Raw genomic sequence first — 22711 nt, 5'->3', positions numbered from 1 at the left:
GAGTTTTTAATTTTTTTAAATCTGTTTTTCAATTGTCACACACACAATTATAGCTTATGGTTTTTTTATATAGTGATACCTATTTTTGTAAGAGTTTTCTTTAATTCCTGGAGGAAAAACTGGGGCATGTAACATAAATAAAAGGGAGCAAACTATGTAAGATAGCACAGTTGCCGATGTACCACTAGCAATAATATTGCACCAATTTTTACATGATTATACTTTGAATGATGCTTTAGTTAAACTGATGTTTGGGATTAAGGAGTGTCTATAAGGCAATCTAGGATGGTTGCCATACACTACTGATGGAACTGATGTATGGGGTTCCAAGATTGCACCTTCTCAATTTGTTTGAATTTTCTATATACATGCATCTGCTCCCATTGGTGGAAACAGCAATGCGTGGGCACTGCTTGTTCCTCATAATTGAATGCTACATGTCACAGCTGTATTTATAGACTTTGTAAATTCTTATAAAATGGACTTTTGCTGGTGTTAGTAATTTACATGCTTTAAGTTGTAAAAAAAAATCCTGTTTGTTTACAGACTGTTGGCTTAATGTAACCTAGTGCCACTCAGCATCCTTTTCCAATGTATCATTTTCAATCACTCAAAAGATCTGTTACACATTGTATTGCAAACAAATACCTTTCGTGAAATATTTTAAAGTGCTTTCAATGAATTGTTTACATCAGAAAAGTTATTAGCAGTTGCTGGTCTTAGCATTTCCACTTCCATGTCACATCACCAATGATCAAATTCGCAGCGTTATAAGAGTTGAAATGTTCCTGACGGATCTGTTACTCAGGTGATATCCAATGACAAGTCCATGTTTGTACTCACTGACCTCCCCTGTCCAATTTTTTCTGCTGTTACTGCTTCTCTGCTGACAATACAGTACTCACCACCTCCTTTTATCCATGAGCGCCTGCCTCTCGTGAAATATAGTGGTCAATTCCACATTACATGGTGGTGTCCTGATACTTTTTATCACATAGTGTATATGGAGCAAAAGCAATTTATACATCATAGGAAGGGGAGAGTTCTTTTCAGTTTGCAAAAGCAACTGAAATTGAATCTGACTGAGAAATTATGTGGGAATATGTTAATGGCCTAGGTGAACACAAATTAATCATTGTATGTTTTTTGCGGTCATCTGATGCCATACTAACAGTTGTAGAATCATTCAAATAAAGACAACTGTAACCTACCTAGTATAGACGAACACCGATGGATTCATTGCATATGGTACGGACAGGCAGTCTTGGGAAGTAGTTCCGCATACTTTCTGTGAGAACTTTCTTGAGAAACTTGTTCAACAACCCACATACAGTGTAAATACTTTGGACTTTCTAGTTGCAAACAGGCCTGACTTTGTTGAAAGTCTCAGTTTAGCGACAGGGATTAGCAACCAAGATATGATAGCCATAATGGTTAACTAAAATTAATATCTCCATCAAGAAGGCCGGAAGAGTTTTTATAGTGGAAAAAGCCAATAAGTAATTATTAGTATCCTACATACACCTTGAATGGACATCATTTAGTTTCTGTATGACAGACGTAGAGAAATTGTAGGCAAAGTTTCAAGTGACTGGAAGTTGTGCTCTGGAGAAGTATGTGCTGAGTAGGTGGATTAAGGATGGAAATACCATCATGATTTACTAAAAAAAAATATGAAAATGCTGAGGATACAGAAATTGTTGCCATCTCAGTTCCTATGCCTAGAGGTCCACCCGGATGCGGATATCCGCGGTATTTGTTAGTTGGCGGATAAAATCGCGACCGGCGCAGGTATCCGCGTTTCATCTGCGGATAATGAGCGAAGCATCTGCCCAGTATGTATGCTGGTGAGTTGAAAACGTCAAGTCTGTTGACATTCTTGGAATCTTGTAGGGTCCTGGTAGAGGCGGATGTCTGTCATCCTCAGCCCCTGGCTATGACCGACGTAGCTCTATCCAAGAGACCTTCGCCTAATCTGTTTCCACGACCGTGTCTTTTGTGTGGCCTGTGAAATGCCCTCTGGGTGGCAAACCTGCCCACTTTCTACCAGACAGGTGCCCGTTGCAATTTTCCGTTCTTTCTTTTACAGAATTTGAATCAGAAGCAAGCAGAAGATGAAAATATTTAGTCTGAAGCCTGTGAGTTTTTATTGTAATATTTATAGTAAAGAATTTCCATGACAGTTAGTTGTTAGTATTTCTACTATTCCCAACAAGAACATTTAAGTAGCATTAGGTAAAAGAAGGAAATATTTAACAAGCAATTTGTTTTGTTGTAGTTTTCATATTAAAGAGCTCAATTTTAAGTTTTTACTCTTCGCAACAAGAACATTCAACAGCTAACACATCAATATTATTAAACTAGGTAATGATGATGTCATAAGTGCCTACCTAAATTTTAGCCTGCACTACAGTAACATTTGTAGCCGCTGAGCATTGTCGCTCTTTGTGAATGGTGAAACAGCCCGGCCGGAGCGGTGGCTCAGCGGGCCTTGTAATTAATTACAAGTGGGACTTCAAACTACGGCTCATGACCACCAACAAGCTGTGACTGCGATAGCCCGTGAAAGATTATTCTGATCACATTGAAAACTTACAAAATATTCAAATCATCCAAAAAAAAAAAAGTGTCTTTTAATTTACCAGCCAATGCTTTACTGTTTGGAATGGTCTACTTCAGAGTAGGTACAGAGCATTTCCTGTGGTTTAAGAAGTCAAAAGTAGTTAAGTTGGGGCAGAAATGGCACCCTAACAATAACTATGTCATTACATACCATAATTCTAAGTACTACTGTCTATTACTACTAATTACTCATTGAAAACTTAAATATATGCAGATGCGGATGCGGATTAATTGCTGCAGATGCGGATGCGGCTGCGGATTAGGACCTTGCGGATGCGGTGCGGATTGCACTTTTCTTATCCGCGCAGACCTCTACCTATGGCATTGAAAAGAAACTGAAAGAGTTGAAAACAAATAAGTCACCAGACATGCTTGGAATCCCTATATGGTTTTACAAAAAGTACTCCTTGGCACTGGTTCCTTACTTATCATCATGCATTTATCGCACATCAGTCACCTTGTGAAAAGTCCCAAGTGATGGGGAAAAAGTGAAGGTGACTCCTGTATATACTTAAATGATCTGATAGATAGGGTGAACAGCAATGATTGACTGTTTGCCAATGTCATTCTAGTTTCTAGGAAAGTGTTACTGAGTAACTGTAGAAGGATACAGGATGACATGGACAGAATTTCTATTTGGTGTGATGAATGGCATCTTGCTCTACATGTAGGAAAATGTAAGTAAATGCAGATGAGTGGGAAAAATTATCCTGTAATGTTCAAGTGTAGTATTAGTGGTTTGCAGCTTGACCAAATCACTTTGATTAAATATCTAGGTGTAATGTTGCAAAGTGAGATGAGATGAAATGAAATGAGCATGTAAAGCTAGTTGTAGGAAGGTGAATGGTCAGCTTTGGTTTAATGGGAGAATTCTAGGAAAATGTACCTCATTCATAAAGGAGACAGCATACAGAACACTCGTGTGACCCATTGTTGAGTACTGCTTGAGTGTTTGGGATCTGTACTAGGTCTGATCAGAGAGAGATGTCAAAGCAGTTCAGAGACGTGTTGCTACATTTGTTACCAGTAGGTTTGCTCAGCAAACATAGAGGTTGTTGGACACTCCCATCACTCTCAGTCAAGTGGTATTAAAATGTCCTTACAAGGAATGGTAGTGAAAATGTATGTGGCAGAATGAAGAAGATGCCCATGGTAAATGCTCAAGTTCCAAAAAGAAACATAGATAATATAGTAAAAATGTTTCAACTGTACCAAAAAATGGATAAAACTCATAAAACTCTGTTGTCTTATGCCCACCGAGAGGAAAATAACCATATTATTATGTAGGACCATGAAATGGACAGTATTATAAAAGCAGTAAATTGTCTAAGCTGTAGCCAGAGACATGAACCCATAATGAAAATAAGACAGGCAGAAGATCAAAAGTGGCAAGGAAATCAAATAAATAAGATCCAAATCCTGTGTCTTATCAAATGTACCCAATGTATCACAGCGAGAATGAGCACAAGCTGATACCAGTTAAATAATAGGAACAAGTTGGGTAGTGAAACTAGTTGTACTGCTAAACGCTTGTTCAGCAGCTGCTGCAGTTTTAAGTGGCATGGCATCTGGCTTAGACATGTTGCAGTCCAGGCTACAGCCTGGACCCTAGACTTCACCATGTTGACAATATTCCAGTCCTGGCAGGAGTGCCGAGGATGGCTCTTTTAGCTGGCCAATCTCTTTCAGGTGGACTTGGTATAGTCGACAAACATCTTGACATTGTAGAACTGTTTTATTGTGATCTCTCCACATGAAGTCAGGTCTTTTGTAATGCTATTTGTTATTTTATATTTGTGATGATCCACAGTTGGGATTGAGTCTGTTGTTCTTTTGGAGACTGTATTATTGTTTCGTTCTGGTGAGTCCAATAAATTGTTTTTGGACTTGTGTTTTCTGCATTTCTATTCTGCTAGCACAAATACTTCAGGTTGACATGCAGTTCCCCAATTTCCCTGTGGATTCGAAAGTTAGACTCTAATTATGAATCCCAGGTTTCTAATACAATGGGTTTACAGTTAAGGAGTATTGATAAGTAACTAAACAAGAGCTCAAGAGGTCAGCTTTTCTAAGTAATCTTCTCTAACACTAAAGTCAGTTAAAATTATGGCCACAGTTGTGACAGCTCTTCATTTTCATAAGTATAGAACATGGTGTCTTCGACATATTGATTCATAAAGACCTGTCATTTATTTTGTTTAGAACAGCCAGTGGCTGGTGTGGAGCTGAGTCCGCTGCTGACCTCTGTACAAGCAGCACCATGAGAGTAGATTGTTCTTGTGTTCATTTTACAAGCTTCTTAGTTCACCATCTGCTGCACTGTTGATGGGACCAATTGGGGACCATTGGTGCAGAGCCAAATGGAGTGTCTGAATCAGAGGCTCAGATGACTGTGTGGCCACATAGGTTACAGATTCCTTGACTTGTGCCATAAAATGGAGAGGTGTCGAGATACACTTAATAGATCAGAGGTCCTTTACACACAGGAGGCAGTAACACAGGTAGTGATGGCTGTATGCAGTTGATTGGGTGCTTTTTTCACACAATATAACAATAATGCAACCAAAACAAATGATCCATTGCAGCACAAAAAACAGCATCATACAACTACACTACTGGCCATTAAAATTGCTACACTACAAAGATGATGTGCTACAGACGTGAAATTTAACCGACAGGAAGAAGATGCTGTGATATGCAAATGATTAGCTTTTCAGAGCATTCACTCAAGGTTGGCGCCAGTGGTGACACCTAAAACGTACTGACATGAGAAACGTTTCCAACCGATTTGTCAAACACAAACAGCAGTTCTCCGGCGTTGCCTGGTGAACCATTGTTGTGATGCCTCGTGTAAGGAGGATAAATGCGTACCATCACGATAAAGGACGGATTGTAGCCGATTGCGGTTTATCGTATCGCGACACTGCTGCTCGCGATGGTCAGGATTCAATGACTGTTAGCAGAATATGAAATCGATGGGTTAAGGAGGGTAATACGGAATGCCGTGCTGGATTCCAACGGCCTCATATCACTAGCAGTCGAGATGACAGGAATCTTATCCGCATGGCTGTAATGGATTGAGCAGCCATGTCTCGATCCCTCAGTCAACAGATGGGGACGTTTTTCAAGACAACAGCCATCTGCAGGAACACTTCAACGATGTTTGCAGCAGCATGGACTATCAGCTCAGAGACCATGGCTCCGGTTATCCTTGACGCTGCATCCCAGACAGGAGCACCTGCGATGGTGTACTCAACGACAAACCTGGGTGCACGAATGGCAAAACATTATTTTTTCGGATGAATCCGGGTTCTGTTTGCAGCATCATGATGGTTGCATCCGTGTTTGGCGCAATCGCGGTGAATGCACATTGGAAGCGAGTATTCGTCATCGCCATACTGTTGTATCATCCGGCGTGATGGTATAGGGTGTCATTGGTTACATGTCTCGGTCACCTCTTGTTCGCATTGACGGCTTTTTGAACAGTGAATGTTACATTTCAGATATGTTATGACCCGTGGCTCTACCCTTCATTTGATCCCTGCAAAACTCTACAATTCAGCAGGATAATATACGACTGCATGTTGCAGGTCCTGTACAGGCCTTTCTGGATACAGAAAATGTTTGACTGCTGCCCTGGCCAGCACATTCTCCAGATGTCTCACCAATTGAAAATGTCTGGTCAATGGTGGCTGAGCAACTGGCTCATCACAATACACCAGTCACTACTCTTGATGAACTATGGTATCGTGTTGAAGCTGCATGGGCAGCTGTACCTGTATATGCCATCCAAGCTCTGTTTGACTCAATGCCCAGGCGTATCAAGGCCATTATTACGGCTAGAGGGGGTTGTTCTGGGTACTGATTTCTCAGGACTGATACACCCAAATTGCGTGAAAATGTAATCACATGTCAGTTCTAGTATAATATATTTGTCCAATGAATACCCGTTTATCATCTGCATTTCTTCTTGGTGTAGCAGTTTTAATGGCCAGTAGTGTAATTATAAAAAAAGCTGAAAGTTTACTTCACAAACTAGCAACATTAAATTTGACATGAAACAGACTATACATAAGAATATACTATTGTGCATTTTTTTGGTCGGTATTCAGCTCTGCAGCTAGTAGCGTGGGTGCACAGACTTGCTCTCACCATGAACAGGATCACTGTTATGCGGGGCAGAGGAGTGTGCTACTTAGACTATCTGGGACAGTTGATTCATTGTATGTGGTGCTTGGAATATAGCCGATAGATATAACCACCAGTTATGGGGCTGCAACATACTGGCTGAAGATGGGTAGACTTGAGATAGTGTTACAGATACTGGGCAGCAGGGTCTAGAAGATAGGCACCAACTAAAAAATTGGCTTGTGGACACTTGGCAAAAAGAGTGGAATGAAAGTGTTAAGGGTCATCTAGTTTATTTAGTTTTCCCCAATATCTGGGAGTGATGACAGATGTACCACGTCGACCCTGGCTGAGGCATGGTTCAATCTGTGACTGGTCACGGCCCTTATCCTGTGCACTTGCAGTGCGTCTCCCTTTCAGAAAGCCGCTGGTGCATGTGTTGAAACTCTTTCCCCAGAAGATTGAACATTAGCTTTTGAAATTCATTAGATACAGGCACTTACGTAACAACATAACAGAAACTACATCACACGAAGCACTGGGAACCCAGATACACGGACACAGCTGAACACAATTCCAGACAAAATTTCAAAAGCAGAACATGACATTTATGAACAGACTCATCGGCACAGAAGACAAAGACAAGTTGATGTAGACAGTTTACATAGCACCACTACTGACAATGAAATGAGTGACAGTGACAATGCTGCCTCACACACAAAACATGCAACATAAAACATACACAAGAAGTAATGTGAACATTAATCAATGATCAAAATGTATATCTCATTATGCATGAATGTAATTAAAAGTAGCAGTAATTAGTATAGTCCTTTGATAGATATTGGTCTAGAATCCATGCTAAACCTGTACACATCACTGTCAAGTAGCAGGTGTAATATAAATGAACACATCATTGTAAATGCAATAATATGAATGTAATATAAATGTGAACTAGAGTAATACAGGGTGAGTCACTAACTTTTGCCACCTGGAATAACTCCAAAAGTATGCTAGTAGCTGAAAAGTTTATGGGACAAATGTTGCATGGGACAAGGGAGGATATAATATGAAATTGATCTTTTGTTGCTAGATGGGGTCACGTTTTGGAGATACGAAGGTTCACTTTTTTTTGTATAGGATGCTATAGTTTGGTACTTATTTCCTGATAGCGGCTATCGAGACGAATCCAGTGATGTATAACAGTAATATCTTTGAAGGTCAATGAAGGTCAAAATGGTGGCATGAATGTCCATTTACAGAATGTGTTTGAAATGATGACCATTGGTATCAGTACAGTGCTGCAATCTTCTTATCATGGATTGAGTAGTATTCCTTATCACTTCGACATTTATCGAAGCACATGCTCTGACAATTCTCTCTCGTATATCATGCAAATAGTAAATATTTGCCAAATATGGCATATCTATCTAACGTGCCATTGACATGTAAACACCATTTGACGGTTTTGCGATACAACACTAATAGGAATGGTAAGACTGATATCGTCGAATCAAGCAAATGTGAATGATGTATTCCTTCGAAGAACAAGTCGATATGCTTCTCATTTACACAGAATGCCAATGAAATTCAGTGTGAACTAGAGACTTATATACTGGAAGATATCCTCAATGTACTCAATCTACATGTCATACATTTAAATATCTGTATGATAAATTGAGAACAACTGGATCTTTAATGAAATGGAAACATATCTGGCAAAGAAAAGTCACTAAATAAATAAATAAATTGACTTCATATCTCCCAAGCGACCCTACCTAGCAACAAAAAACCAATGTCATATTATGGCCCCCATCGCCCCGTGCAACATTTGTCCCACAAACTTTTCAGCTCCTGTCACACTTTGAGAGTAATTCTTGGAGGCGATAGTTAGTGACTCACACTGTATGTAAAAACACAGCAGGAATTCAAACAGTGTTAATATACAACAGCGACAAATCATGGATATTACACAATATATACTAAATTAACAAGTGCACTACTCAAATAAACTAGTTGTATTACATAAATATGTTTTTACAAGAATAATAATTAGTTTAGTGTGGCTTGTCATTTCTTTCTATAGCCTCACAGATCTGTATATAACTTAATTAGATTACACTGTGCCAAAATATTGTTCCTAAACCAGACAAAATTTGTTTACTTACCAACCCAGTTTTAGCAATTGTTTTGTAATCTAACAAACACTGACTCACACAGCACTTTAACAAACAACACCAACATACACTGAGGAGACGAAAGTCGTGGGATAGCAATATGCACATATACAGATGGGGGTAGTATGGCATACACAAGATATAAAAGGGCAGTGCATTGGCGAAGCTGTGATTTGTTCTCAGATAATTCATGTGAAAAGGTTTTTAATGTGATTATGGCTGCATGACAGGAATCAACAGTTTTAGAATGTGGAATGGTAGTTGGATCTAGATGCATGGGACATTCCATTTTGGAAATCATTAGGGAATCCAGTATTCCAAGATCCAGAGTCTCAAGAGTGTGCCAAGAATACCAAATTTCAGGCATTACATGGCTGATAGCTTTCACTTAATCACTGAGAGCAGAGCAACGTTTGCATAGAGTTGTCCATGCTAACAGACAAGCAACACTGTGTGAAATAACTACAGAAATCAACGTAGAATGTATGACAAACCTATCCAGTAGGATAGTGTGGTGAAATTGGTGTTAATGGGCTTTGGCAGAAGGTGACTGACAGGAGTGCCTTTACTAACAGTATGTCGTCGTCTGCAGTGCCTCTCCTGGGCTCATGACCATATGGAGGGGGAAAACTGTGGCGTTGTCAGATGAGTCCTGGTTTCAGTTGGTAAGAACTGGTGGTAGGGTTTGAGTGTTATGCAGACTCCACAAAGCCATGGACTCAAGTTGTCAACAAGGCACTGTGCAAGCTGGTGGTTTGGTGGCTCCATAATGGTGTGGGCTGTGTGTACACGGAATGGACTGGGTCCTCTGTCCAACTGAACCCATCACTGATGGTAAATGGTTATGTTTGGATACTTGGAGACCATTTGTAGCCATTCATTGACTTCATATTCCCAAACAGCAATAGAAGTTTTATGGATGACAATGTGCCATGTCACTGTGCCACAGTTGTTCACAATTGGTTTGGAGAACAATCTGAACAAGTTTGAATGATTTGGCCACCCAGATTTCCTGACATGAATCCCATCAAACAGTTATGGGACATGATTGAGAGATCAGTTTGTACATAAAATCCTTTACTGGCAACACTTTCTCAATTATGGACTGCTATAGAGGCAGTATGGCTCAATATTTATGCAGGGGGCTTCTAATGACTGGTTAAGCTCATGTGACATTGAGTTGCTGCATATGTTGGACAAAAGGAGGTCCAACATGATGTTAGGAGGTATCACATGATTTTTGTCACATCAGTGTACGTTAGGTTAGATATGCACGGACTGAACAAATCAAGTTTTCCCAAGGAGTGATGTTCTTGAGGATAATACTAACATGGACAGTACCACACAGGGATTCTGAACTTGAAGTTCAGTACCAAGTCCCTTTCCACTAATGGTGTTAGTGAATGGACAACTATATTTACTATTTCTTGTTATATTTTTGTTCTCTTTCTAAAATATGCCATAAATCTATAATTTCCTACTTTCAAATTCATGTATTTAAAAAAACAATGTAATTGCTGTAAGTAAATAAAAGATAATACCAAAGGGCAGACACAAGAACTCCAAGCAGCCCCACCTCAACATTGTGCTGCATCGGTAACAGTGCCTGCAGTCTCAACTGCATGGCACAATTCTGCTTTGGTGGGAGCTGTCTAAAGAAAGCTGTGTGCGGTACTACACCTTGCATAAAATAATAAGATGGCAGGCACTAGTATCCATAATGCAGCTTGAAAAATAAATAAATAAGAAATAAAAATTCAGATTGTTGGTAAAGAACCATAGCTCCAAGTGTTAACAGAAAGTAGTTGAACTCAAATTTTTAGTGGCATTGAAAGTTAGCTAAAGTCGGATGTAAGTCCTGCCAGTGATTTTACTAAGCATCCAGCAGTGTTCAGAAGAGGATAGATTACATCCGCTTGGTGGTGGCATGTTTGTTGCTGTTAGAAGTAGTTTGTCTTGTAATGAAATTGAAGTGGATAGTTGCTGTGAGTTAGTACAGGTAGAGGTTATACTTGTCAGCAGTAACAAATTAATATTTTGTTCCCTTTTCCAACCCCTGACTCACATGATATAGCTGCTGAAAGATTCAATGAAAATTTGAGTAAATTGTTGAATAGGTGCCCTACTCATACAGTTTTATAGATAGTGGCGACTTTAATCTACCCTCGATACGTAGACGAAAATATATGTTTAAAGTAAAGCATAAGCATCATTTAAAATTGTACAAAATGCTTTCTTCAAAAATTATTTTGAGCAAATATTTCAGGAGCCCACTTACAGTGTAACTGATTGTGAAAATATACTTGACATCTTATCAACAAATAATCCTGAGTAAATAGGGAGTATCGTAACGTGTACAGGTATTAGTGACCATAAGGTTATTGTAGTGATACGGACTACTGTAACATCCAAATGTACCAAAAATATCTATTTAAAAATGTAGATAAAAGTTCGCCTGATGCGTTCCAAAAGGACATGCTCCATTTCTTACAAACTATGTAAGCATACACAAGATATGGCTTAAATTCAGAGAAATAGTATTGATGGAAATCGAGGGATTCATACCAAATAAATTACAGTAGGGCCATTCTAATCCGGCACGCTTGGGAATCTTTCAATGCCGCATTATCAAAACAATTTTTGAAAACCTCTTTTAAAAAACGGGGGAATACGCAAAATTTATATATTTAACGTACAAAAACAATACAAACTGTTACTTATTAAAACAACAGGAGAGAGTTTTCTCTAAACACAAAACTGAATTAAAAGTTTATGGATGCCATAACATATTTGGAGATTATAATGTTATTGTTTCGAGAATGAAAGGACTTCATCTTTGGGTACATATAATTCCTTTCTATTTAACATAGAGCCCGTTATTTGCGTTCCCTCTGCTCTTTTGCCACTGAACCACTTACACGAAGCTTCTTCTACAGTTTATAATTTGGTTTTATTTGTTAATTTTTTAGTCTGCCTAACGTCTAAAATTTTTAACTGAAGCATATTGTAACATAAATTTTTCTAGCTGCTGTTTTTCTTTTTAATGTCATATATAATTGAAGCTGCGATATTAAATTCACTTATAATACTGTTTTAATTCTCACCTTTCCCCAGTCTTGTGATGTCCTGTTTTGGTGGATTGTCAACCCCAAGTTTGCGTGTTGGCGTTTTAATGCCACATTTTCTCTGACTGAAAAACATATTCTCTGTACGTAACTTTATTACTGTTATGCAGTCTGTTTAACGGTCGTACAAGTTGCTGAATATTGATACAGTAAAACGACTTTATTAATTAGCTATTAAATAAAACCGCACAGCACTGAAGCAGATGTAACTGATACAAACTTAAGCCTGGCGCAACGTTAACAATGAGACTGTGTTACTTCGCGAGAATACAATTGCTCCGTGAGACAGACAATTGTTACTGAGAAGACGCTGAACCGAATAGTTCCGATGTTTCTCGCAGGAGTCCGACTGTACTGCCAACCGCGAGAAGCAAAAAATAAGGGAAAGTTTCAGATGCTCGCGGGAATATCGCGTCTCCCGGATTATCGAGTGCTGGGTTTATCGCGCTCTGAAGCGGCCTCTAGACGAGCAATAATATTGTACAATTATATTAAGCAATATTATTGAATTTCTTCCTGGTCTATGCAAGAAAATAGCGCAATAATAATGTACAATATTATTAAGTCAGTGCTGTCGTAGATTTGTAGAGCTCGATGCACTGTTACAAAATTGCTCTCTCTCTCTCTCTCTCTCTCTCTCTCTCTCTCTCTCTCTGTTTTGTGGTCATTTTAAATTTTTCACAGTCAATGACGATGACAACGCCAAGCTGCGAATACAGACTTCCCCAGAGCCTGCAGCACGAGACACACTGTCGACAGTTTTTGATGTTCTCAATATTATTGCACAATCGCTCAATTTCACCCCTAGACGTTCATTGTTGTTGCGCTACGGGAAAAACTGTGTAGTGTTATTGAACGTCTAGTGGGCGCATTTCTAAGACGGGAGATGAGAACCGGGAACAGTTCCACCATGGTACACACGCAAGGACACTGTCGCTTAAGTAACGAAAAAAGAAGCTCGAAATTTTGCATGGACTTTAGTGTGAGGTGCTTTTAATAGTTTCCACAACGAAACGCTGCCTCGAAATCTGACTTATAATCCAAAGAGATTCTCGTCATAAATTATTTAAGGTACACCCAGCAGCAAGACACAATAAATACCTTCACTTTACGACAGCAGTGGTAATGGTGCCGATTACAGTGCCTCTGAAGTGGGGTTACTAAACACTGTCTTCTGAAATTCCTTCACCAAAATAGATGTTCTAAGCGTTCCAGAATTCGAGTCGAGAACAGCTGCTATATAAGTAACATAGAAGTAGACACCCTTGGTGTATCGAAGCAACTTGAATCACTTAATAATGGCTCCGGTCCACGTCGTATACCTATTTGGTGCCGTTTGGATTGTGGCGATGTAAAAGCTCCGTACTCGGAAATCCCTTATAACCACTCGCTCGACGAAAGAGTTGTACTTACAGCCTGGAAAGTTGCGCCTCTCACACTAATAAACAAGAAAGAAAATAGAACTAAACCACCGAAATGCAGACACACATCACTAACGTCGATCTGCAGTGTTTGAACATTATGAATTACCTGGAAGAAAACGATCTATTAACACACCGCAGGATTCAAAGAAACATCGTTCATGTGAAACGCAACTGGCTCGTTATTCACATGAACAAATCTGTGCCTTTGACTGGAGATCTCAAATTGATTCCGTATTTCTAGATTTCCAAGTTGACTTCGTTCCTCACAAGCAGTTTGTAATCAAATTGTGTGAATATGAGGTATCATCACAGTTTTGCGACTGGATCCGTGATTTCGTACCAGAAAGGTCACAATTCGGTAGATAATTGTACCGAAGTGATAACTGGCATTCCCCAAGGGATAGTTATAGCCTCTCCACTTTTCCTAATCTGTATACCAAACGATTTGGGAGACGATTTGAACAGCTTTACCTACTAGTAAAGTCATCAGAATATCAAAACTAATTGCAAAATTAGTTAGAGAGAATACGTCTGTGGCACGAAAAGTAGCAGTTGACTCTAAGCAGTATGTTGTTGTTGTTGTTGCTGTTGTTGTGGTCTTCAGTCCTGAGACTGGTTAGATGCAGCTCTCCATGCTACTCTATCCTGTGCAAGCTTCTTCATCCTTGTGAATCTGCTTAGTGTATTCATCTCTTGGTCTCCTCTACAATTTTTACCCTACATGCTGCCCTCCAATGCTAAACTGGTGATCCCTTGATGCCTCAGAACATGTCCTACCAACCGATCCCTTCTTTTAGTCAAGTTGTGCCACAAACTTCTCTTCTCCCCAATCCTATTCAATACCTCCTCATTAGTTATGTGATCTAAAAATCTAATCTTCAGCATTCTTCTGTAGCACCACATATCAAAAGCTTCTTTTCTCTTCTTGTCCAATTTATTTATCGTCCATGTTTCACTTCCATACATGGCCACACTCCATACAAATACTTTCAGAAATGACTTCCTGACACTTAAATCTATATTCGATGTTAACAAATTTCTCTTCTTCAGAAACGCTTTCCTTACCATTGCCAGTCTACATTTTATATCGTCTCTACTTTGACCATCATCAGTTATTTTGCTCCCCAAATAGCAAAACTCCTTTACTCCTTTAAGTGTCTCATTTCCTAATCTAATTCCCTCAGCACCCCCTGACTTAATTCGACTATGTTCCATTATCCTCGTTTTGCTTCTGTTGATGTTCATCTTATATCCTCCTTTCAAAACACCATCCATTCCGTTCAACTGCTCTTCCAAGTCCTTTGCTGTCTCTGACAGAATTACAATATAATCAGCAAACCTCAAAGTTTTTATTACTTCTCCCTGGATTTTAATACCTACTCCGAAGGTTTCTTTTGTTTCCTTTAGTGCTTGCTCAATATACAGATTGAATAACATCGGGGAGAGGCTACAACCCTGTCTTACTCCCTTCCCAACCACTGCTTCCCTTTCATGTCCCTCGACTCTTATACCTGCCATCTGGTTTCTGTACAAATTATAAATAGCCTTTCGCTCCCTGTATTTTACCCCTGCCACCTTCAGAATTTGAAAGAGAGTATTCCAGTCAACATTGTCAAATGCTTTCTCTAAGTCTACAAATGCTAGAAACATAGGTTTGGCTTTCCTTAATCTAGCTTCTAAGATAAGTCATAGGGTCAGTATTGCCTCACGTGTTCCAATATTTCTATGGAATCCAAACTGATCTTCCCTGAGGTTGGCTTCTACTAGTTTTTCCATTCGTCTGTAAAGAATTCGCGTTATTATTTTGCAGCTGTGGCTTATTTAACTGATTGTTCAGTAATTTTCACATCTGTCAACACCTGCTTTCTTTGGGATTGGAATTATTATATTCTTCTTGAAGTCTGAAGGGTATTTCGCCTGTCTCCTACATCTTGCTCACCAGATGGTAGAGTTTCATCAGGACTGACTCTCCCAAGGCCGTCAATAGTTCTAATGGAATGTTGTCTACTCCCGGGGCCTTGTTTCGACTCAGATCTTTCAGTGCTCTGTCAGACTCTTCACACAATGTCATATCTCCCATTTCATCTTCATCTACATCCTCTTCCATTTAAATAATATTGTCCTCAAGTCCATCGCCCTTGTATAGGCCTTCTAAATATTCCTTCCACCTTTCTGCTTTCCCTTCATTGCTTTGAACCAGGTTTCCATCTGAGCTCTTGATATTCATACAAGTGGTTCTCTTTTCTCGAAAGGTCTCTTTAATTTTCCTGTAGGCAGTATCTATCTTACCCCTAGTGAGATAAGCCTCTATATCCTTACATTTGTCCTCTAGCCATCCCTGCTTAGCCATTTTGCACTTCCTGTCAATCTCATTTTTGAGACGTTTGTATTCCTTTTTGCCTGCTTCATTTACTGCATTTTTATATTTTCTCCTTTCATCAATTAAATTCAATATTTCTTCTGTTACCCAAGGATTTCTATTAGCCCTCATCTTTTTACCAACTTGATTCTCTGCTGCCTTCACTACTTCATCCGTCAAAGCTACCCATTCTTCTTCTATGGTATTTCTTTCTCCCATTGCTGTCAATTGTTCCCTCATGCTCTCCTTGAAACTCTGGTTCTTTCAGTTTATCCAGGTCCCATCTCCTTAAATTCCCACCTTTTTGCAGTTTCTTCAGTTTTAATCTACAGGTCATAACCAATAGATTGTGGTCAGAGTCCACATCTGCCCCTGGAAATGTCTTACAATTTAAAACCTGGTTCCTAAATCTCTGTCTTACCATTATATAATCTATATGAAACCTGTCAGTATCTTCAGGGTTCTTCCATGTATACAACCTTCTTTCATGATTCCTGAACTAAGTGTTAGCTATGATTAAATTATGATCTCTGCAACATTCTACCAGGCGGCTTCCTCTTTCATTCCTTACACCCATTCCATATTCACCTACTACATTTTCTTCTCTCCCTTTTCCTAAACTCGAATTCCAGTCACCCATGACTATTAAATTTTCGTCTCCCTTCACTGTGTGAATAATTTCTTTTATTTCATCATACATTTCTTCAATTTCTTCGTTATCTGCAGAGCTAGTTGGCATATAAACTTGTACTACTGTAGTAGGCATGGGTTTCGTGTCTATCTTGGCCACAGTAATGCGTTCACTATGCTGTTTGTAGTAGCTTACCCTCACTCCTATTTTCCTATTCATTATTAAACCTACTCCTGCATTACCCCTATTTGATTTTGTATTTATGATCCTGTATTCGCCTGACCAAAAGTCTTGTTCCTCCTGCTACCAACTTCACTAATTCCCACTATATCTAACTTTAACCTATCCATTTCCCTTTTTAAATTTTCTAACCTACCTGCCCAATTAAGGGATCTGACATTCCACACTCCGATCCATAGACCGCCAGTTTTCTTTCTCCTGATAACGACATCCTCTTGAGTAGTCCCCGCCCGGAGATCCGAATGGGGGACTATTTTACCTCTGTCATCATTTTACCTCCTGAATATTTTACCCAAGAGGATGCCATCATCATTTAACTGTACAGTAAAGTTGCATGCCCTTGGGAAAAATTACGGCTGTAGTTTCCCCTTGCTTTCAGCCGTTCACAGTACCAGCACAGCAAGGCCGTTTTGGTTAGTGTTACAAGGCCAGATCAGTCAATCATCCAGACTGTTGCCCTTGCAACTACTGAAAAGGCTGCTGCCCCTCTTCAGGAACCACGCATTTGTCTGCACTCTCAACAGATACCCCTCCGTTGTGGTTGCACCTACGGTACGGCTATCTGTATCATTGAGGCACGCAAGCCTCCCCACGAACAGCAAGGTCCATGGTTCATGCGGGGGAGGTCTAAGCAATAGAAGGTGAGATAAATCTTTTTGTAGGTGACTGCCAACGGTTTTTAAATATTTTGAGCCATCAACTGTGCAATTGCATGTTTGTTCCTTACCGGTTTCAGTTATTACAACCATCTTCACAGGCGAAAAAGTGTGTACATCAATGGATCAAATATAATTTTTCGTCTAATATTGCCCAACCAAACGTTTAACATAAGTAACTATCATAAGAGTCTATCTGAATGTAGTCCATATAAACATGCTGTACCTTGGCACTATTAAAGTAACCTGTACTTGCTGAAAACTCCACTTAATAATTGTTAATGTTTTTTTAAAGTCAGATCATCATTATGAGTGCTAAAAGAAATCAGTTAAATTGCAGATACCCAGTAAACATTGCCAATTTAAAGGTTATAGATTCAACTAAATATTTAAGAATTACTATTACAAACAATGTAAATTGGAACCATGAAATTGAAAATGTTATTGGGAAGCAGAATACTTTGAAAATGCAACATATTTACTGAAGAGACTGTCAACAATAAGCTTGTCTCTCCCTTATGGAGTATTGTTATGCAGTATGGAATCCTTATCTAATAGAATTGTAAAACGAAATCTAAAAAGTTGAAAGAAGGGCAGCTCTTTCCTTTTGTTGTTAAACTGGGGACAGTGTCCAACAGATATGATAAGCACATTGTGCCAATCATTAAAACAAAGACTTATTGTGTTGTAGTGAGATGCTTTCATGACATTTCAATCACCAGTTTTCTCCTTAGCGTGCAAGAAAATTTTGTTGACTCACACCTACACAGTAAGAAATCACCATTGTAATAAGAATAAAAGAAGTTGGAACTCACATGTAAAGATTTTGGTGTTTATCTACCAACATGCTATACAAGGCAGGAACAATTGAGAAGTAATCTCAAAGTAATTCTGTGAACTCTGCCAAACATTTAAGTGTGAATTGTAGAATAGTCATGTAGATTTAAATGTAGATCTAGAAGATAGACCTATATCATGTGGACTTCATTATATACAAATATTAAGAAATGATAGGTAAGTAATTCAAACCACTGCAGCTAGACAAGTGACAAAACTGAAACTGCAGTAAGAAGATGAGTGAATATTCTGTAGCAATTGTGTTACACAAAACCCTTAATGTTTGCCAGAAATTATGAAATGCAGTACATATTTAATCTAAATCTTCTGGAACTTCATAAAGTCAGCAGATGGAGTAAAGTGCATTATGATTAAGAATAAGCAGAACTCTGGAGGAAATGGGTACCTTTGTTTTGTCAAACTTAACCAAACATATTAAGGTAGGATAGATACACATAAGGTTATGTCTGTGTATTCTGAATTCTCAGCAATGCGTTAAGTAGTAAATGGGAAGGTCACTTTGCTTGTGGGAATGTGACCAGACTGTATGCAAATAAATGTAGAATGTTAATCTACCACCAGAATCCAGTGTTGTCAATTTGAAGACAATTCTTTTGGCATTATAGTAGATACAATGTGACTTTATACTGAAGTCACTCATGTGCACCAACTCATCAAGTGCTCTGACACTATTGAGGGAAAGTACCTGGCAGGTAATGTTGTCCTGGCCATTTCTGTCATCATCCAGAAACAGGACAAAGTTGAACCATTCTGCTGGGTATCTCAGTACGCTGAAATCCACAACAATCAGGTGGCACATGCAACAAGCAGAAAAGTTTTTGAATAAATTACTGTGACTCAATGCACTATCTCTTTGCAGTCAGGTCAGTAATTTTATCGTTGAAAAGGATAGTCATGTACAGATGTGAGAGAGAATGGCTGAAAGCAAATGAGAATAAGCATTAGTTTGTTCAGCCAATCACTTGACTGTGGCATACATTTTTCCGATGACTTAGAATAAATGAGACAATTCTAGCTCACCCCCATAAAAGGACACTGCCCACTAACTCCGGAATTCCTTCTGCACTCTGAAGAGACATCATTGTTAACATGTCTGCTTGCTGCAGTTTTTTTTAATGAGACATACACAATCATAAAGTTATCCTATGATTGTACTACAGTGTCTCAAATTAAGGATATATATAAAAAAGGTTATGGCTTTGCTGTTGTTTGCTGTATACCCATAAACTTAATTTTCTTGTCTTCCATCATGTCACTGGGCAGCTACTCATCCTCATTTTGTCCTCCCACAGGGTTATTATGTAACTTACTTATGTTGAAAAGTAATTAATTTAATGTGCCCTTCCTGTTGTTTAGCTGCACTAGTTGGATTGTAATTGCAGCAGATCTTTGTCATGGTTTTCCAAATCTTTCTACAGTAATTCCAACATTAATTTCCAATTGCTTCCTTACTGCAGAATAGTAATTATGCTCCACAGACAAGACATAGTCTATAATCTGAATTTAGTGGTCCACATTTGTGTATTCCATTAAGGCTCTTCTATTCTATTAGAGATGACGTACAACAGAAACAAGGAACAAGGACTTTAAAAATATATAATATTGGCATATGTTACTTTAGCTTTGGGATAGCTTTGTATTATAATGAAATGGTCATGTGTTTAACCCTTCTTGACCCAGTTGGATTAGAGGTTTTACAGTTACATTAATTATTTATACTCAAGTGATCATCTGTTTCCATATCATTATAATGATTCACATTACTGTTGCAGAAACCGTTTCCCTAACTTAAGATTACTTGATAAGTCGCTGTGTCTCTTCGCTGAATGACAGTTGTAGTTGTACAGTTAGGAACTGTGAAGTAGCACTCTGCAACTTTAAAAGGATTATTTACTTCTAAATACCTTAAAGCCTTGCCTGTAATGAGAAACAAGTCACTGTTTTTTGAAGAAGGTAATATGAGATGATGTAAGGCTTGAGAACATATGTCATGCTTGTACCATTTGCAGGTGTATGAGAGTTACTTGAAAGTGCTTTGGTGTAGGGAAAATTCATACCATCAGTGCTTCACTAAGGAATGACACTCTCGCTACTGCTCCCAGGGAGATAGCCCAGATAATGCTGGAACACTTATGCAACATCACATAAATGTTTAGTTCCTTATGACTTATAAAAGAGAGCTGTTCTGATTCTAACTGTAGTGAGCTCGAATCAACCATATCTATGGCACACATGTCCTGCAGTTGTACAGTTAGGAAAAGAGAGGTAGCACTCTCCAGCTTTAAGAACACTCTTTTCTTCTAAATACCTCTACTATTTCTTAAATAAACCTGACATTTTCATGTTATTATTTTTGCAGACAGTGCATTCAAGATTATTTTAGGTTGATGAAACATAATTCTTTATGTAGCGTATTGCTCTGTACTTCTCTGTGACAATCCTTCCTGCTTCTAGTGTTTTAATACCGTAATTGTGAATTAGACTGTTTAATGCTACACACACACACACACACACACACACACACACACACACACACACAGAGAGAGAGAGAGAGAGAGAGAGAGAGAGAGAGAGAGAGAGAGAGAGAGAGAGAGATTCATCCATCCACATGTACCCACAAAAATTCACTTGAGAAAATTATAAGATTACGAAGGAAAAAAAAAATGAAAATTCTGTGTGGCTAGAGCCTCCTGTTGGATAGACAGTTTGCCTGGTGCAAGTCTTTCGAGTTGACACACTTCGGTGACTTGCATGTTGATGGGGTTGAAATGATGATGATGATAAGGATGACACAACACCCAGGCCCTGAGTGGAGAAAATCTCCAACCCAGCTGGGAATCGCACCTGGGTTGTCTGGTATGACATTCAGTCACGCTAACCACTCAGCTTCCAGGGGCGGACAGATTACAAGGACAAAATTGTTGACTAGTACACATCTTCAGGAGGTGAAATGTCAGTATGGCCAATAGACACATTTGTTGTTCCTCAGGCATGAAAGAGGATTATGCTTAGGAAAGTTAGAAAGGAGCAAAAGATCACTTAGACTCGAGGATGTTACAGATCCATTTATTGTGAGGACAAAGTTGTCCACCACATAGGAATTGAGAAAGGATTTGTGAGGGTCTCATTCGTGTGTCAGGCAAAATAATCTTTAAAGAAAGTGGTGTCACAGCCTTTTTCAAGGCTGAGAATATCCTACTGTTCTGACAACATGTAGGGTTCAATATGCCTGGATTTACTTCTAATATGAGATGTAATACAAAAGGTAGAACCAGTATAATGCTCAAATTATGGGAATTTAGCAGTGAAGAAACATTCCACAGAAAATTTATATTCATATGGTTAAATGATCATTTAGAAGGAGAAGACCACAATAAATTACTCTCAGTTCCAATGTGTCCTTTCTCACTGTGTAGCATTTCTGCTACACAGAGCTGAAGCTGTGTTCTCAGACCATTTTACTCAGAAGAATGGAGTACCACAAGGCAGCATTTTAAGTAGCATGTTGGTTGCTTTTCCTATTGTCATGGAGCTTCTTGCAAACCTAGTTCAGTCATTATTATTTGTGAATGATTTAGAAATTTCTTTCCCTTCTTGCCTCGCAACAGCTGATTGTCACTTTGAGCTAACAAGTAAAACACTAGAAGAATGGGCAAAGACTACAGGTCTTAGATTTTATATAAAAAATATCAGTATGTCTGCATTTTAAATATATTTTTAGTGTGCCTAAATTGCAACATAAAGAGACCACCCTTAATCCTACACATTCCGTAGACTCCCTAGGCTTTGTATTTCACCATGCTTTTGCATGTAAATGATTTTTTTTTAAAAATATGTGATTTTGAATCCAAGATGGACTGGTTTTGTTTTTTGATAGCGTAATGAAACCTTCATCAATTTGCAGTTAAACAATGACTGTAAAGTAAGCAGGTTGACACGCCCTTTATGCTTAGGGATTCTTGATGGCGATCACTGTCTGGACATCATATTGGTTTACAGCTTTTCTGGAAGGATTGTGGTTCAAATCCTGATCTGACCATCCTCATTAAGTTTTTTGTTGTTTTCCTAAACTGTTTAACACAAATTCAAGGATGAGAAAAGGATACAGAGAAGTTACTTCCCCCAAGCCAAGCATGTGCTTCATTTCTAATGATTTTGCACTTGATGGGATGTTAAACTCTAGTCTTCCATCCTTCCTTCCACAACTTACTGTCACAACTACTGCTAGTGGGTATTCATTTTTATTGTGAGAATAGGAGTGCCATGAAGAGCTTGGTGTAGAAGATGTCATTATTATTACATTTTCGTATAATTTACACTCTCGTGTTCCATAGCTCGTGTGTGTGTGTGTGTGTGTGTGTGTGTGTGTGTGTGTGTGTGTGTGTGTGTGTGATACTTCCTCAGTCTTTTTTAAGAAAAGTTTTAATGTCTGTTTCCCTTAAGTTATATTGGCACATCATTGTGCACTGATGACCTCACTGTTGTTGACCT

General features: G+C 38.8%; 2 protein-coding genes across 5 annotated transcripts in view; one reads left to right on the top strand and one right to left on the bottom strand.

The window, feature by feature from the left end:
* The window catches only part of LOC126298611 (uncharacterized), a 48584-nt gene extending 36449 nt beyond the window's left edge, over positions 1 to 12135 (bottom strand). For both annotated transcript variants that reach the window (XM_049990017.1, XM_049990018.1), the window contains exon 1: positions 12032 to 12135. In XM_049990017.1, coding sequence (XP_049845974.1) covers positions 12032 to 12128 — 97 coding nt within the window. In that variant the 5' untranslated portion in view covers positions 12129 to 12135. The remainder of the gene's footprint in view (positions 1 to 12031) is intronic.
* Positions 1 to 22711, top strand: part of LOC126298610 (WD repeat-containing protein 6) — a 268743-nt gene that overhangs the window by 33738 nt on the left and 212294 nt on the right. The window lies entirely within an intron of this gene.

This window comes from Schistocerca gregaria, chromosome X (assembly GCF_023897955.1).
Source record: "Schistocerca gregaria isolate iqSchGreg1 chromosome X, iqSchGreg1.2, whole genome shotgun sequence".
NCBI lineage: Eukaryota > Metazoa > Arthropoda > Insecta > Orthoptera > Acrididae > Schistocerca > Schistocerca gregaria.
The sequence above is the reverse complement of the archived record's forward strand: the minus strand, read 5'-3'. Positions and strand labels throughout refer to the sequence as shown.